The 18,592-nt window shown below is 41.6% G+C and overlaps 1 protein-coding gene and 1 long non-coding RNA gene across 16 annotated transcripts in view; one reads left to right on the forward strand and one right to left on the reverse strand.

Annotated features, from left to right (window-relative positions):
- FBXW11 (F-box and WD repeat domain containing 11) overlaps positions 1-7,220 on the reverse strand; it is a 121,788-nt gene extending 114,568 nt beyond the window's left edge. Inside the window, exon 1 of one of the 5 annotated variants that reach the window (XM_026510968.4) lies at positions 6,851-7,220. In XM_026510968.4, the coding sequence (XP_026366753.1) occupies positions 6,851-6,895 (45 nt within the window). In that variant the 5' untranslated portion in view covers positions 6,896-7,220. The remainder of the gene's footprint in view (positions 1-6,850) is intronic. The other 4 variants (XM_026510965.4, XM_026510966.4, XM_026510963.4 and 1 more) reach the window with 4 other exon arrangements.
- A 132-nt stretch (positions 7,221-7,352) lies between these two features.
- The window catches only part of LOC123001701 (uncharacterized), a 71,024-nt gene continuing 59,784 nt past the window's right edge, over positions 7,353-18,592 (forward strand). For 8 of the 11 annotated variants that reach the window (XR_008959248.1, XR_008959242.1, XR_008959241.1 and 5 more), the window contains exons 1-2: positions 7,353-7,508; positions 12,610-12,731. This is a non-coding gene — a long non-coding RNA (uncharacterized LOC123001701). The remainder of the gene's footprint in view (positions 7,509-12,609; positions 12,732-18,592) is intronic. The other 3 variants (XR_008959244.1, XR_008959239.1, XR_008959240.1) reach the window with 1 other exon arrangement.

An 18,592-nucleotide genomic window follows, 5' to 3' on the forward strand; every position in this document is an offset into this window, starting at 1 on the left:
ATTGGTGGCAGGCTTTATTCTAGAGCTACAAAGATTAATAGAAGCCAGACCAGGAATGTAAGGACCGAGTTCTTCCTGTCCTCTGCCCCTTTCTCTGAGTCTCCCAAGTGATCATTTCACAGAACCAAAATATATTTTATTATTAGTTCCCCAAATTGGTTAAGCGTTCTCAATTCAACTCTTAAAAAAACAAAAATTAAAAAGGACTCAAGTTCCTTTTTCTCAACAGCAGAGCTCTAACTTAATTTTTCTTCTGTGGCTCTGAGACAAGCTATTAGAATGGTTTCCTATATTTGTTATAATTGTTATATTTACCCATCTCTCTACCCACAGACTTTTTTTTTTTCATTTTACATGTTAATATCCCATTGTTCCTACTCCACAGCTTTCCTTTCTGTGAAGGTCTTCATTGTTGACTGACCCCGTGAGGGAATTTCCTAAAAATGCTTCCTGCTGACATCATAGAACTCTGCAATCTTTGAATTTTGTGAAAACAAAAATAAGATCCAGGTTAGAGATACCCTACTGGACTGTCAGGTCTTCCTGGTTTGTCTCTCATTTGCCTACAAAGACAAACTTCCTGTAAGGCAATTGTGATCAGCAGAAACTTAACTGAGGCTAACAAGCACATTCTTGACAGACAGGTTTTTTTCCCCCTTTGTCAACTAATTCAATGAACAACAATACAACTCAGGAGGAAATCTTGTATAATACTCACTGCTTATTCTGTTAAAGGTCAAAATCACCAGCTTTGCCAAAGTAAGAATAAGAACTCGAAAATCTTAATTTCCTCATCAAAACTAAACCGATCAAACATAAATCACAACGCTCAACGTTAATACGAACTAATCACCAGCCCCCTTCTAACTTCTACTGAAACAGGGTTGGGTGGGTTCTCTCTGTAGGTAGAATACAGGTCTAATTATGCCTAACTGGCAATTCTTAGTAATTGTAACACTACTTCCACTTCCCAAATTTCCAAGATAATACTGATTCTGTATGACTTCATCATTTCCCCTAAAGATACCTCATTAAACAGACAGCTAAAAGCAACTCAATATCAGGCCTCCGTAAAGCTTCACAAATAAATACATGAACAACTAGGGGGTAAAAATTAAAACATCATCTGCCTTGACTTTGCTTCCCAAAACCTGGTCCCTGTGCTTGTGGGGAAGTTAGTTAGGAAGTTAGGGACAAGCAGTTGCTGAGACAAGTGTCTCCAAGGTGCTTTCACATACATCTCTCCCATAATCCTCCCAACAACTTGGAGCAAAACCTACATTTTCTTATTTTTGCCAATAATGAAATCACAGCACAGAAAGGTTAACTTTCTTAAGGTCACACAGCCAACAGGAGACAGGGCTAAGATACAAACTCAGGTGCTTCCCTCGAAAGCCCATACCCTTGCTGCTAAATCATACTTTCCTAAAGTCATAGAATCCTCAGAATTTACTGGCTTTTGGCAAGTTCACATCAAAAGATATAAAAGGAATTTGGTTTCCTCAATACTCTGCTATAAACCACCCTCTGGGATGTATGTAAATCAATCTGCTGTAAGTCTGAAATGTCTATGGATGTCTGTGTACCACACACCACCCTCCTCTTCTGCTTTACCAGTCTTTCCTCTATTCATCTACACCTTTGTCTTAAAGTTATCAAAAGGAAATCTTAAAAACATTTCACAGCATGAAAAAAAAATTACCTCACATTAATTAAGTCAATGTATCTATCACACACCCAAGTGCTAAGCATTATGAAGGATTCAAAAGACAATACAGTCTCTGGAAGGGAAATTTAGACACGATCACAAGCTTTTATGATACATAGAAGGATATGATAAGTCCCATAAGAGTCAGGAATAAATTATTATGAGATTAGTGATACAGGTGAGAATTACCATACAGACAGCAATAATACACGTCAACAATCAACAGGAAAATTCAACGTTTACTGAACATGTACCGTAAGAAGGCACTGCTGAGTTTATCATTTAATAGGGGACACAAACAGGAAACCTTAATACAAACCCAGAATATGCTAAGTGCCACAAGATACATACAAAGTGCCAGAATTCATTCATTTCCTTTAACAGAGAACATCATGTAGGCAGTGCTATAAAAACAAAATGGTATGTGCCACCATAATGTAAACTGACAATAAAAGAAGTGGCAACTAAATTGCGTTTTGAGGAGACAGGACTTTATCAGTACAGGTGGAAGAAAGAACTGCTGAGATCTGACCTAAGCCAATGTGGCCAGAGAGCCAACTATTAGGTTCCTCCAATAAATATCAGTAGCCTTCGATAGATGGACTTGGTCAGTTACTATCAGTGTTGGGGGGGTGGGGTGGAGTCTGAGTAAAATCTGAAGCACTCCGGTCCGCCGTTTGGCTGAAATACAGAATAAGTGAGGACTATGGGAAGAAAAGCTGAGAGTCTGGAATTGAAATTACTAGGACTTGAAATGCTTTCTTTCCCTAAAAGTGTAAATACCACCAGGTGGAACCCAGGAACCTCAGAATGCAAAATTCATAGGATCAAACAGCACTACTCACAGGGATATACAGTTAACCCTTGAACAACATGGGAGATTAAGGACCTGACCCCCACGTAACAGAAAATCCACATGTAACTTTGACTCCCCAAAAACTGAACTAGAAATAGCCTACTGTTGATTGGAAGCCTTATCAATAACATAACCAGATGACCAACACATTTTGTATTTCATATTTATCATATATGGTATTCTTGCATAAAGTAAGCGAAAGAAAATATTAAGACAATAATAAAGAAAAGAAAATATATTTACAGTACTATCCTATAAAAAAAAAAAAGGTATGTAAGTGGACCCACACAATTCAAACCCATGTTGTTCAAGGGTCAAGTGGCTGTACGTGCTGCAGTGTGAATCTCTAATGGCCTAGTGATTTTCCTGTGCTATCTCTCTGTTTTCAGGCTAGAGCAGTCAAGAGCCAGGGTACCAAGACATGTGCACAGGATCACGTTTGCCCTTGTCAATTCTGAAGGGACATCTAATCTACTCCAAACCAGGAGCAAAAATTGATATATCTGAGCCACAAACCCTTGAGCCAGGTAAATGAGTCTGTAAATACCTATGTGGTTTATTTCATTCAGATCCTACTTAAACCTTTGTTTATTTAATCTGCATTTGGTAAATCAGCTTAGGAGTAGATAAGGATAAGTGATGACAACAAACTAAGATCCAATTTCTTAAAAGAGTCACTAAATCCCACTTACTCCACTCAGAAAACCAATGACAGGAAGGGATAAAAATCCAAAAAGAAAAAAAGAGAAATATTTTCCATAACTTCACTTAGTTTCTTTCATCTCCTTGGCCTTGTGGCCTGCCTATACTTCAACAGCTCTAAAACACAGCATTGATATCTTACCTTCTTAATAAGGTCCAATGTATTTTACCTATATTACTAAATTCAACAAGTAATACAGCCACTTAGAGATAACACAAAAGGAAAATGAGTCACTTAAGGTCACTTAGCAAAGAGGGAAACCAACCAACAGCTAACAATAGAGTATAACTGCCCATTAATTTATGTTTGGGGAAGGGAGGGGTCTGCTCTCACACCCATAGAGGAAGCAGAGTTACCTTTCCTAACCTTGAACATCAATTTCGGTTATCTTCTAATAGGGAAAACTTACCATCTTTCTCTTCCAGTTAGCAGCTCTATGAGTGCTTTCTAGTAATGAGGGCCTGAACATCAACTCATATCCCTAACTCAAGCACAGACAAACATCATGTGATACATAATGCAGCTTTCCTTCTTTCCAGTGAAGTCCACTGCAATAGACATAGCCTCGTAAACTCTGTATATTTCCAACTAGATTACTATTTTTCTACCTCATTAATAACAATGCTCATTCTATGGAAGTCAGAAATTTCAAAAACAGTCCCACAAACTAGGTATAATACTGGTCCAATATAAGGCCATGAAAGTCATTTGGTGGTTAAATTATTTACCATCAGTATTTATAAATTCAGTTGTCTTACTCAAGAGTTTATAGTCTGTATTCAAGACTGAACCCTATGAGGTAGGTCAACTGGAGAAGCACTCTTTGTGGACTGGCCTGAGGCAGACATAGAAGTCACAAGGTGGGGGGGGCATATTTTGGAGATTTAATTACTAGGCTATCACCAGCTTTATTTCTTAGTAAACCAAAAAAAGTACAAAGAAAAAAAAGAAAAAGAATCAAATCAAAGGAAGTGGAAGGATGAAGATTAACAAATTGGAGATACCCAAAAGCCTGTTTCAGTCTTTAATATAGCACTCTCTGGAAAATCAAATGAAAGTTATCCTGTTAACCATTAAGTACCAAACTGGTACAGGCAGCACAATCACAAATATTTGAGTATTGAAGCTGACTCATAAAAATCTAAAAATATTTCATGCTTTAGGCTTTCAACATACCATCACTTTAACCCGTTCCTCTCTTTCAATTACGTTATTTTGAAACCAATGTAAAAAGTTATTTTTAACCTAGTTCTGGAAGCTGTAATTAAAATGCGGTGAATACAGAGAGGCACATGCAATCAGATTTTAAGGCATTATCATTCCTACACCCAATCCTGGATTTACTAAATCAGTTGTTAAATACCCGGGCTATCTACTACACTAAAATAAATACATATACGGTTATGAAAAGGGTTGCCTAAGAGTCTTAACTGGTATCCCTTTGACAGAATATCAAAATCTGTATATGAAAACCCATTTCAAAATTGATCTCTGTTAAATTTTCTGAGAATCCCAGTTTATAATGTCCTTGAAAGGCTGAAGTATCTTTTCAGATCATAAACAAGTAAAATCATGTATAATCAAAACTTTTTTAAAGTTATGAGTATGGGAAACCAATAAATTTAGGCCAGAGAGATTTTTTTTTACCATACAATCAAAAATACTAAATGAATTACACCGTATTTCTCCTAATTCTTTTGAAAATAAAGACTATTTATTTTTTAAATGAATGGAAATGGAAGGAGCACAGAACAGCCAATTTCAGAGGCACCAGTTACAATTTTTCAAAGTGAAGTACTCCTCAAGTTGTGAGGACACGTATTGTACATCCAGAAGAATACGTACTATATATGGAATTCCAATAAGAGATTTTACCAAAAAAACCCACGACAGAATTTCCAGATCATCAAAGGCTTCACTACAATAATAGTTTGATAAATTATACTGAAGAGGAGAAATTACTTAATAATGAAAATCAAATAAAAACTCACACGTGACAATATCCTTTAAAAAGCAAGCGCACGTGTGCGCACACAAAGCAGAAACGACCAAAGCTTTTTTTTTCTTCTTCTAGTTTTAAAGAATACTGGAGAAGTCTAGTTCTGTGAATTATGCAAAGGACAGCAAATATTAAGCTGTGTTTATGCTACTGTACTTCCATTTTTTAAACATGCATCTCAACTCCCCCGATATCATCATCCACAGAAACCATGCAGTTATCCAACAGACTTTCAGTGTCACCATTTATTATTTATAGCATTAAATGGGGGAAGTGGCTCTGATGTCACCGACCCTACCCAGTGGAATCACTGACTCAATAAACATTTTCACACTGGAGAAAATCTGGCTAGGAAAACATTTTGCTGGGTTAAGTAGATTCTTTCACCTTTCCTCTCAACCCAGGGGTTGGGACTGTTACTCTGTTAGGAGAGATACAAAGAAACTGTCAAGGTTTCCACAGGAAGAAACCCTGGGCATGTCCATTTGCTGAGGTAAAGACTTCCTCCTCCCAACTCTCCAGAGTCCAGTTTGATTTCCCCAATGTTCAAATTGGCAGGTAATAATAGCTGCCATGTTTCTTTTCTTCCACCAAATCATCCACCAAGCAGCAAATTTTTCGCTTCTACTAGCCACTCTCTTATAGTTCTGTTTCTAAAAATCCCTTCTGGTTCTAAGTCGTAAAACGGAAAGCGGTTGGGGTGTCCGTAGGACCGGGGAGTCTGGCATGGCTACCAATGGTTTGTAATGGAAGAGTAATCGCTTCCCCCAGGGGCCTAGGATTCTCTCCCTCTCTTTTTTTTCTTTTTAATAAGAAAGAACTGGCGGCAGTGATGAGAAAGACACCCCCGCCCCCATTTTCCCAAAGCAACGCTGGGGAACATGAAGTTACGGTTTCCCTTTCCTGGAGATGGAATCCAGAGTACCTGGGGCCTTGCTATGCAAACATCCCTCACCACGGAGTAGGAAACCCTTTGTCCGAGAAGCCGGACACCACAGGGGCCCGGGAAAGAGGCCCCTTATCCGTCACTGCCTCAAACCTCAGAGCTCCCCACCTCCACCCCCGTAAGGCCTATCCCGGCATCCACACAGCCCTACGTTGGGGAGAGGGTGCTGAGACCCCTACTAGGACGCGGAGACCGAGGCCCCGATCGATCTCCTCCGTAAACCCCCCCCCCCCAATCTCACTCGGCCTGAGTGGGGCTTGCAAGAGCGGTGCAGGCCTGGGCCGGAGAAATTCAGAGGGGGAAAATCCCCTTCTAAGAGAAGGAGAATGAGATGTTAGAGCGAGTGTGAGCTAAGGCCACAGCATAATCGAGCGAGGGTCCTTCGAGAGATGGGCCCGGATATAGGACAGAGGGAGGAAGGAGAACCGAGGAGCATGGAGGGGGCCGGGCCAGGTCCGGCCTGAGATCTCCAGGGATCCGGAGGAACCGCGCAGGCCCCGAGGCCAGGCAAGTGGAGGGCCCAGGCCCGGGCCAAGGCGGCGGGGAAGGGCCAGGGCCGGCCTCGCGCCGGACGTTGAGGTGGGCAGGCCCGCCCGGGGTCGGACGGACGGAAGAACGGTCCAGCGGGCCGCACTCACCATGAGCTCGATGGTCTTGTCCTCAATCACCGAGTCGGGCTCCATGGCGGCCCCGGCGGCCCCGCCTCGCTCTCCCCGCGCAGCAGCGAACGGCCCGGACGGAGGAGGCGACGGCGGAGGCGGCAGAGGCGGAGGCGGCTATCTTACCCACTCTAGCTGCCAGCCCGCCCGGGCCGCCGGCAGCTCCGCCCTCCCCCTCGGCGAACGCAGTACGCAGACCGAGGACTACAGGTCCCAGCAGGCGCCGGGGGCCCCGCAGAGCGTTGTGGGAACGAGAAGTCAACCCCAGGCTAATCTCTCTTGGCAGCCCCAAGCTGAATTCTGAACAAAAGTAACACTGGACTGTGACTGTGGGACATGCAAACCTAAAGAATTAAGGGCTCCCTCAAAATAGAGCCTCAGGAACTCCACGACTACATGTCCCAGAAAGCCCTGCGCGCGGGTTCTCCTTCCGGCTAGTTTCTCCCGACTTCCTGGCAGCTCCAGACGACTGAGACCGGGACGGAAACTCAGGGGTAACTCTTCCCTCGTCAGTGATCCTGCGTGTGAGACCGATTTCCGCACATGCGCAGTCGATGTCTCAGTGCCTAGTCGACTCCTAGGTAGCGGCGCGGTTGGTCCGCGAGCGTCTGGTGCTAGGTACCGATGTTGAAGACAGGTGGGTTCTAGATGGGTTAGGAGGGCTTGGGGCTCAGGTGTGGGAGGGGCTAACAAGCGAGAGAAGCTCGGGCAAGAGAGAGGCTCTGAGAGTATGGGCACCCCAGAAGTGAGGGGCTTGGAAATTTCGTTGGGGAAAGTGGGTTTGTGGAGATAAAATATGATGCTGTGTGTACGCACCACGAACTGGGAGGAGCTGAGAGATGAAAGGGAACCTGCGTATATTGAGCCCCTCCTATTCATTCGCTCAGAATTATTATTTTATTTTATTTTTTTAGTTCCAGCCTCTGCCAGGTACCAGCGTAGGCCCTGGGAATCAGCTCCGAACATGACAAGAAAGGACTCGGTTATCATGGTGATTAATTCTAGTGGTGGGAAAACAGACATTAACCAAAAGAGTAGGCGCTAAGAAGGACCGCAGCTGGAGACCTGGAAACTCCTAGTGAATTCTGTCTTCAGCTCTGTGTAAACTTTGTCAGGTCTATTAGCCCCGGCTAACCAAAGACCACCAGATACATACTGATTGAACAAGTTGAGTTTATTACTGGTAGCGGTGAGGGAGAAGTCATAGGCGTCTCGGTAAGAGTTGTTATGTGATTTGGGAGAGGGTTTAAGGAAATGAGGCTTTACTCTGGATTAGATGCTGTCAGGAAGTGGGGGTAATTCTATGATTGGGCATCTCAGTCATGCCTGGAACAAGGGAATGGTAGTGGAGGCTGAAGCTGTAATTGCTAAAGAAGCAGGAACCCCTCATCAGCCAGTATGGGAGATGTTTGGTCATTTTTTGTGGTTTGGACAACGTTTGTGTTTTATCTGCTTTCAAATATAATTAAAGAGTGATCTTGTTTCTGTCTTGATCTATCCACAGTCAGAGAATGGCCCCATCTGATGTTTATGTTCTGTGAAATTCTGTTCAACAGGAGAGCACAAGGCCCACCTAAGAGGGCCATCTATCATCTAGTAACATTACAGCCTAGTTCGTTGTACCGGGCCAGCTTCCAAATATCAGAGGCTGCTTTTCTCCTCTAGTGTTTTGAATTCTCTGCACCTGTAAACTGAGGGGACTCAGTGACCTAGAAATCTTTCCATTTCTAAGGATCAAGTTATTACAGTAATTTGTATGCATGCAGGGTACAGTGTAAGTTCCACGCCCATGGAGTTTGAAGTTTCATAGTCCTTATCTGGTGCTTTCCACCAAAAGAATTAAAAGCAATAGGTAAAAAGAGCACAGAACTGGAAAATTATTGCCACTAACTTGCTGTCTGAATTTCACTAGGCCCCTTCCCCTGTCTAGACCTTGGTTAGTAAAACAGGAGTTAGAATAAATGACCTCTGTTTCAGTTATGTGGTGTATCATAATAAGCTACGCCCAAGACTTAGTAGCTTAAAATAACGGTGGTTTATTTTTACAATTGTGTGGGTCGACTGAACACAGCTGGGCCCACATAGTATACTGAGGTTACTCATGAGATTGCGGTCAGCTGGGAGCTCATCAAAATGGCTTCTCATCCTTTAGGGCCTCTCTTCTTCACCTGGTGTCTTATCATTCAAGTTTCTGCATGGTAACTAGCTTCCAAGAAGACAAGCCCCAGTGAGCAAATGATTATCAAGCTTTCAGTCACACCATACTTCCTAATGTCCCATTGGCTAAAGCAGGTCATACAGCCAAGCTCAGAGTCCATGTAGAAAGGGACTATGCAAGGTTGTGAATACAGAGAGTCAAGGTTCATTGAGAACTAATGTAACAGCCAACCAAGATGCCTAAGGTACCAGCATTTGCCACAGGACCGAGCACATAGGGTTAGGGTAGGAGTCACATGCTGAATTCCCCAATATGTATGTTTATCCTACAGCATTTTTATTGTTTTAAAATTTTATATTTTCACATTTTAAAGTCTGAATTTCCATTTTCTCTTGACAAATTAGACTATCTGGCTTTTTGGCTATGTGTGGCAAAAATAGGCAGGGGTTAATTAGTAGCTACCTTCTTTACATGAAGCATGTGCTCTGTAAATTTCTACTATCACCATTGCTCCCTATTATATCTGCATGCTCCACTCACTTAATTTGAAAAATACTATTGGGTCAAATTCCAGGAGCTCAATGGGATGAAAAAGTCGTGTATTGATAGAAACTTTACCCAAGCTATATGAGAGCCAAGCCTTATTACTTATGTCAAACCAGAACTCAGGTTCTCAGTTATTTTAACTGCTTCAGGCTGGAAGCCAGCAGGTGATTAGATTTGGTCATCAGTAAAGGCAGAAGACCTTGAGTCATATTTCCCCCCAGTTTTTCAAATAGCTCTGCTCTGAGGTTTACAAGACCTGCTAACAACAAAATAGTTAGGTCCACAGTCCCTTAACCGAAACCCTGGGGTCTGAAACGTATTCAGAATTCAGAATTGATTATTATACAAAGACAGTATGGTACATACACTGTATATACATATGATGAAACACTTAGTGGAGTCCAGGAGAGCACTTCATAATCAAGTACATTAACTTTTGTGCCTCAGACCGTATGTGTGCCTGTTATCAATTTATAGCTTCTCAGTTCCAAATCCATTCTTCTTTTACATACTTTGGAATACTAGAGTCCAACTAGGACCCTGTGAATGTTTCTCCTCTGCCAGCTGCCACAACATTTAGTTTTGTCGGTAGAGAGCCCTACAGGAACACAAACAAATGAAGGATCTTCTCTTCCTAGTTCTAGTATACTTTATTTTCCTTCTTGCTTTTGTGGTATACAGAAGCAAATGGTTTACAGAACCATACCCCCCAGCCCCGACATACACACGCACAGGTGGCTGGGACATTCAGAGGGTGGCTTCCCAGTGAATTCAGTGACACTTCAGCCGCAACCTGTAGCACCTCAGCAAACTTCAACCATCCAATGACCCATAACTAACCTCCCCCCAGTGAGGTCTGAATCTCAGCCTAGCAGTGGGAGGGCTCTTCCAAATTTGTTTCTTCCTTGGGTACTCTGCCTCAGCCCTAAAGATAGTGGTTGCTCCCTATAACTGCTCTTTCTGTATTTAGTGTTGTCTTTGCCCCTTAGTACCTAATACCCTCTTACTAGTTAATAGTTCTTTCTGCTTTTTGGTTTTTTTGTTTTTTAGATTCCACATTAAGTGAAATCTATGGTATTTGTCTTCCTCTGACTTATTTCACTTAGCATAATACTCTCTAGGTCCATCCACATTGTCCCAAAAGGCAAGATCTTGTTCGTTTTTATGGCTGAGTAATATTCCATTGTATATGTATACCACATCTTCTTTATCCATTCCTCTGTCAGTGGACTTGTAAGTTGCTTCCATATTTTGGCTTTTGTAAATACTACAGTAAACATAGGGGTTCACGTATCTTTTCAGATTAGTATTTCCGTTTTCTTTAGGTACTCTAGTGGAGTACTGGATCATATGGTATTTCTATGTTTACTTTTTTGAGGAACCTTAATACTGTTTTCCACAGTGGCTACACCAGTTTACATTCCCATCAAGAGTGTAAAAGGGTTCCTTTTTCTCCACATCCTCATCAACCCCTGTCATTTCTTCTCTTTTTGATACTACTCATTCTGACAGGTATAAGATGACATGTCATTGTCATCTTTTTTGACTTGCATTTCCTTGATGATTAATGATGTTGAGCATCTTTTCATGGATCTGTTAGCCATTTGTATGTCTTCTCTGGAAAAAATGTCTCTTCAGGTCCTCCACCCATTTTGTAATCAGATTTTTTGGGGGTTGAGTTGCTTATTTCTGTAGTTTGGATATTAACCCCTATTGGACATACCATTTGCAAATATCTTCTCCCATTCAGTGGGTTGCCTTTTCGTTTTGTTGATGGTTCCCTTTTGATATGCAAAAGCTTTTTATTTTGGTATAATTCTAATATTGTATTTTTGCTTTTGTTTCCTTTGCCTGAGGAGGCATATCTAGAAAAATGTTGCTAAGGTTGATATCAAAGAAAGTACTGCCTATACATATTTTCTTCTAGGAGTTTTATGGCTTCAGGTCTCACATTTAGGTCTCTAATCCATTTTGAGTTTATTTTTGCATATCGTATAAAAAAGTGGTCCAGTTTCATTATTTTGCATGTTGCTGTCCAGTTTTCCCAACACCATTTATTGGAGACTGTCTTTTCCCCATTGTATATTCTTGCCTCCTTTGTCCTAGATTGCATGTAAGTTTAGGCTTTTATCTTGTCTCTTTATCCTGATTCATTGATCTTTGTGTTTGTTTGTGTGTCAGTACCATACTGTTTTGATTATTAAAGCTTTGTAATATAAACAGTAATTCTTTATGTTAAATTTTCCCAAAGAAGAATATGGCAGATGTGAGGGTGTGTGACTTTCAAAACATGATCAAAAGATCATGAGGTGTTATGGCATCTTCCTAGCTTTCTCTTGGATTATCCAAGCTCCATGTCTTATATATCTATAGAATAAAAAACAAGGTAGTTATAAAATACATATGAGCACGTTTATTTGAACTGAAAAACGTAGCCACACTTTTTCTGACAGCCGTTTTGGATGACTGGTTTGTTGGTGTAGACTGGCTTTGTCAATAATAGGTATCAGATGAGTTGTATCTTTAGTTTCACAATTTTTAGGAAGATACGCTTAAAGCACATAAATAGAAACATTTCACCAATTAATTTATTGGCAGACATGTATTGAAATTAATATCTGTGTTTTCCCAACACTTTTGAAACTTATCAGGTGAAAGAAGCTATCTCCAAGTGAAAGAGTAAAGAAAGGTATATTAGTCAAAATAGAATACACTATGTCACAGTAGCAAATTAATCCTGTGCAACCCTGCGTATCAGTCCAAATTCAGTCAGAGAAGCAGAACCACTGAGTGTATTAAGGAATTTTTTACAAGGAGTTGACCTTATATAATTGTTAAATCTTATTAAACATCTGTAAGCCTGTTGTCTTCACAGTTGACACTGGATCTAAATACCTTGGGGCAGGCAGTCAGGAAGGGAAGATGGAAATAAGATGTGGGAGAGCAAGCATAAGCCAAACAGGAGTCCATGAGGATGGACTGAAACCTGTCAGTTCTTATTGCCTCTGACCTTGGTGGTGTGGCTGTCCTGCAGAGGCTGGAGTGCTTTGTCAAAGAACCTAACGCACATCCATGGCCCAGGAATCAGGGAAGCTAACAGAGGCTGTAAGGGAACTTGGAGTGATTGCCGACCCAGACGCTCTTCATACCAAGGAGGTAAGGGAGCAGATCAATGACAATGTATATGAGCTATAAAATGACCTCAGTTTTACTTCTACTCTACAAAGCCCACACAGGAATCTGTCTCGTGGCCCACCCTAATTAGGAACACGAACAAAATTCAGGGAAATGTGGCCCAGCCTAGCCAAGCTGACACATTACTAGGTTTCCACACCCTGGGAACATCATGTCTTAACATACATATTCTGTTCTTTCAAAGTCCAAAGGGGTTAGCTAGCCTTCTATCAGTTACACCATCTGGAATTCATGGTCTCCCATATTGCTGGCAGAGGGGACAGAAGGGAGGGTCACCAGCTATTAACTGCCCTATCTCAGAAGCACATCATTCCTGCTCGCTATTCAGTGGTCAGTACCTAATCACACAGCCCTGAGAAGCTGCATGAGAAGCCAAACAATGTACTCCCTGTCCACCTAGAAAAAAGGAAACAAAGTAGATTGTGGTAAGTACCTAGGATTGTGTCTGCTACATGGGTTTAATTAATAGTTATTTCATAATTCTTGATAAAGACTTTTAGGTATGCTTTTCCAAAATTGAGAAAGTGATTTTCTCCAGTAACTATATAAAAAATGCTTTTACTAGTCAGGTGATTTCCAGTACTTTGTTCTCAACAAAACTGAATGATGATTGAATTAAGTTTAAATGATTTAAAATGATTTTGCTAACCAGTCACTATGTAATTTTTAACATAATAACTTTGAAGGAATCCAAAGAAGTTGTGTAACATTGCTAAGAGACAACTTTCATTCTTCTACAAACAAGTCTTTGAAGTACTAACATCTATAAAATGTTAGTGACCTAAAAATAAATTTGATGCCAAATCATCTCATTCTAGCAATAAGTAATATTCATGCATGGATATGCAAACTATTTTTTTAGTTATTGGTTGGTTTAAAGATATAGTTGTAATAAAATTCTGTTTAATCATTATCAAAATGTTTATGTACTTATTGTTTGACCAATTGCATTTAATTACAATTACAATGATAATTTAAATGCAGAAAGCTTTTTTGCTAACATTCCAAGCCTGGGATCACCAAAAATAAAAATTAAAACACAACATGCAGAAGAGAAGTAGGATAAGGTGAGCAATAAGACTTTCAAGCATAAAATTTTGGGGGGAAAGGAATAGATATATGAATTCAAGGAGGAAAAAAATGGATATAAAATTTTCTCCTATCAGAAAACAGCTTGTTCATGTATACTTAAAAGGACGATGTTATGAAATTTCTATAAATTTCATTGAGAAAAATAACAACAGCTTTATTTTTAAAGGTCAGTATTTATTGGGGCACCTGGGTGGCTCAGTCAGTTGCCAGCTTTTAGTTTTGGCTCAGGTCATGATCTTCGGGTCCTGGAATCAAGCCCCACATTGGGCTCCACACTCAGCAGGGGTCTGCTTGAGGATTCTTTCCCTTTCTCCCTCTCCCGTTGCCCCTCCCCCTGCCCACATGAGCTTGCTCTCTCTAAAATAAATAAATCCTTCGAAAACAAATAAAATAAATGTCAGTATAATACACTGAAAATCATATTCTCAACTATTTAAATTTATGCTGAAAAGATTTGGATATTTTAAGAAATGAGTAATTACATAATGTTTCAAAATTCGTTTGGGGTTACCAAAGGAAAAAAAGTCAAAGATCATTGCTCTAGATCACTATGGTGACTATAGAAAGGGCCTTGGTATCCTGAGTGCCAGACTCTCAAGTCTAGGATCTAGAACAAAACTAGACATTTGCCAAGAAGTCTTTGATGTAGATGTGAAAGAATTGGGTTTAGAAAATATTTTCCTACAATAATAACCAAGGACATACTGGTTAAAATAACCATCAGGTAGCCAATGTCTTTGTCCCACTCCTCACTCCTTGTAGCTCCATGGTGGGCTTCACTGTAGCTCTGAAGGCTGTTTACAGTCTACCTCCAGTACACGTTTCCAACTTTAGTTCTCACTCTGCTTTCCCTCACCTCCTATTCTGTGTCCTCGAGTTTCCCAGAACAGCTCCATTCCTTCATGCTTGATGTCCCTCTCTCTGGCAGTTCTCGCATCCTAGAGAGGATGAGATGGGTGCTTGCAAGCAGGATACAAAATGAGAGGCAGGGCAGTGCATAATTCAACTCTAGTGTGAACTTTTTTGCTGGAGCCTAACTCAGGCCCTTCTGTAAGGCCCTAAACAGCTTGGAGGGCTCCAAGTATTGAGAAATTTATCCTGAGGAGTATCATAAATTCTGAGGAAACAGGCCAGCAGAGAACAGGTAAAGAGGGATGAAGTTATGTAGGGATTTCCTGATGAACTAGATTCTAGCTGTGAGAGCATAGGATTTATATGACCGAGGTTTCCGGCATTAACCCCAATGAGTTGTGCTTGTGTATGCAGGTACAGTGTCTCTTGTTGATGGCCTTATTCTGTTCCCTCCCACCTGAATGGGAGTGTCCTGTGCCGCTTCTCCCTTTTTTCTCTCTTCTGGAGGATGTTTGTAACCAGTAGTGGCTCACAATTACCAAACTTGGAGGAAAGTATATGCACCAGGAGCCTTATATACAGGATGTAAAAAGGGGACTCTTTTAGTCTGGAGTTTCCACTATGGCCTGGAACCTGAAAACAGTAGGTGCCATTTTAATGCAAAGTTCTAGATGAAGTTTGGAAGGCCTGTGAAGAAGGTCATCCAAAAACCAGTTCTGCCAGCTCATCAGCCCATCCCCCACTTTGAGGGTGTACTGGAGAGACTTGTAGACTTATCAGCCGAGATGAAAGAACATTTAGAGAATTCTTCCCACCCAGTACTGCCCAGGTGCACCTTAGGGTGCCTTAGGGACCACTCAGATACTGAAGTGTGTCCCCTTGAGTTTGGAGACTTGGGCACTGGTTCCTCATTCATGTCTGCAAACGTGAATATGTGAGCAGGCCAAAGGCTGAGTGGGCATAGCCTGTGGCCACAGAAAATACCTGTCTCCGGAAGGGCCTGCACATCCAGAATTTTGAGGGGCAAACATGCATGTTTGTGGGGGTCAGCCAGAGATTCCACAAAAATTGTCTTTGAAATGGTTGCTGACCAAGAGGGCCATCTGGAGGGGCAAAGTGATTCCTACAGGCATCCCCTGTGAGGGGTACAGCGTAGGAAGTAGGAGATTAAGAGGGGCGGAAGGTTTCAGGGAGCTAACCAGAGGAGGTAACTCTCATCTGGGAATAAGAAGAAGCCCAAAAAGTGCCCCATGGGAAAAGATAACCAGCCTTTGACATGAAACATTTAGGAGATACAGATGCCAGATTATAAGTGGGGAAGTCAGGACATTTTCTCCACTGCCTCAGGTTGGGTTCCCCAGAAGCAAACCCTGAGATGAGGATACTGTCAAGGGCTTTATTGTGAAGTACTCCCAGGAGAAACCCGTTAGGGAGTGGGGAACCGGGAAAGGGAAGGTACACTGTCAGGCAGAATCCCATAGAGTGGAGTTTCAGCTTCAGGCTGATCCTGCATGATGTTCTGGGATGTAAGTCACTCCCCAGAGTTGGTCCTAACTTCAGCGTGGGCTTTCCTAGTCCTAGAGCAGTCAGTCAGCTTCCAGACATTTCTGGCTCTCTATGCTTCAAAGCCACATCAATAGGAGTGTCGTCCTTGAGAAAGGATACATCTGACCCTTGAGCAACATGGGGGTTGGGGATGCCAACCCCCTCTGCAGTTGAAAATCCACGTGTAACTTTAGACTCCCCAAAAACTTTACTTTTAGCCTACTATTGACCAGAAGCCTTACCAAAAACAAAAACAGTCAACACAGATTTTTCATATGTATTGTATACTGTATTCTTAAAATACTATAAGTTAGAGAAAAAATATTAAGAAAATCACAAGGAAGAGAAAATGCATTTACTGTGCTCTATTGGGAAAAAAATCCATGTATAATTTAAATGGACCCATGTAGTTCAAACTCGTGTTGTTCAAGGATCTGCTGTAGTTAGTATGGGCCATTAGAAAAGAAAGTACACAGACTCCGTGGGAGGAGGTTACCGGGATCTGGGTGGAGCACTGTCTGTATAGATCATCCCAAGCCCTGCTCGATCCACTTTTATTTTACATTAAGGTCATCCCATCACAGCCTCTGTAAGTTTGGGATTAGTCACAATTTCTGGGGGAAGACTTAAAAGAGGAAGGTTTGAGAGGTGAGCTGCAGCCCCAGTGCTGCAGTTGGTCCCGAGGCTGTAAATAATTTGTCATCTTCCTCTCTACATGTTCTAGATCCCCCTCACCCTTGACTGTAACACTTCTGCTGTTCTAAATGGCTTGCCTTTGAGGGTCCTAGACCTTCACTCTTGAGGGGTCTGAGGCCATGGATACCGATACTTTTATCAAGCTGGGATTGCTGCCATTGGCCATTCACGCCTACAGCTGGCCTGGGAGTACAAGGGCTCACTGAGCGAGAGCCACAAAGGGAGCACGCATGGTCCCTAGTTCCCACCCTCACTCAGAGGGGACTTGTACAAAGTGCTGCTCCAGCTTTTCATCATAATGATGTATTGCATGGTCTCTTCTACCGGAGTCTTCTGTTTCCATTTCTGTCGTACTTCCCTTCCGCAGTCCCAGTGTATCTATATTAGCTTCCTATGGTTTTCACAACAAATCGCCACAAACTTGATGGCTTTAAACAGAAATTTATGCCCTCACAGTTCCAGAGACCAGAAGGCTGAAATCAAGCTGTGAGCAGGACCCTACTCTCTCAAAGGCTCTAAGAGAGATTCCTTCCTTTCCTCTTTTTTTCTTTTTCTTTCATGTTTTAATTATGGTAAAATATGCCTAACATAAATTCATCATTTGACGCATTTTTAAGCGTCCAGGTCAGTGGCATTAAGTACATTCATGTTGTTGTGCAACCGTCACCACCATCCAGCTCCAGAACTTCCTACATTTTCCCAAGCTAAAACTCCATACCCATTAAACACTAACTCCCCGTTCCCCCTCCCCCAGCCCCTGTCATCCTCCATTCTACTTTGTAGCTCCATGAATTTGGCTATTCAGGGTATCTCATGAAGTGCAGTCACATAGTATTTGTTCTTTTGCGACTGGGCAGTTTTACTTAGCATACTGTCTTCAGGTTCATCCATGTTGTAACATGTGTCAGAAATCCTTTTTAAGGCTGAATAATACTCTAGTGTGTGTATAGGCCACATTTGGTTTATCCATGCTTCTTGACACTTGGGTTGCTTCTACCTTCTGGCTCTCATGAATAATGTGGCTATGAACATGACTGTACAAATAACTCTTCAAATCCCTGCTTTCAGTTCTTTTGGGTATATACCCAGAAGTGGAATTTCTCAATCCTATAGTAATTTTATTTTTTATTTTTATTTTTTTAAAGATTTTATTTATTTATTTGACAGAGATAGAGACAGCCAGCGAGAGAGGGAACACAAGCAGGGGGAGTGGGAGAGGAAGCAGGCTCATAGCGGAGGAGCCTGATGTGGGGCTCGATCCCAGAATGCCGGGATCACGCCCTGAGCCGAAGGCAGACGCTTAACCGCTGTGCCACCCAGGCGCCCCTCAATCCTATAGTAATTTTATTTTTATTTTTTTGAGGAACTGCTGTGCTGTTTCGCACAGTGGCTGTATCATTTTACATTCCCACCAGCAACTGCACAAGGTTCTAATTTCTTCGCATCCTTGCCAACACCTATAATTTTCTTGTTTTTTTTTTTGTTGTTGTTGTTTCATTATTGTGGTTTGTTTTGTAAGAGTTATCCTACTAGGTGTGAAGTGGTATGTCATTGTGGTTTTGATGTGCATTTCTCTTATAATTAGTGATGTTGAGCATCTCCTCATGTACTTACTGGAATTGTACACCTTCTTTGCA

This window comes from Ursus arctos, unplaced genomic scaffold (genome assembly GCF_023065955.2).
Source record: "Ursus arctos isolate Adak ecotype North America unplaced genomic scaffold, UrsArc2.0 scaffold_15, whole genome shotgun sequence".
Taxonomy (NCBI): Eukaryota; Metazoa; Chordata; class Mammalia; order Carnivora; family Ursidae; genus Ursus; species Ursus arctos.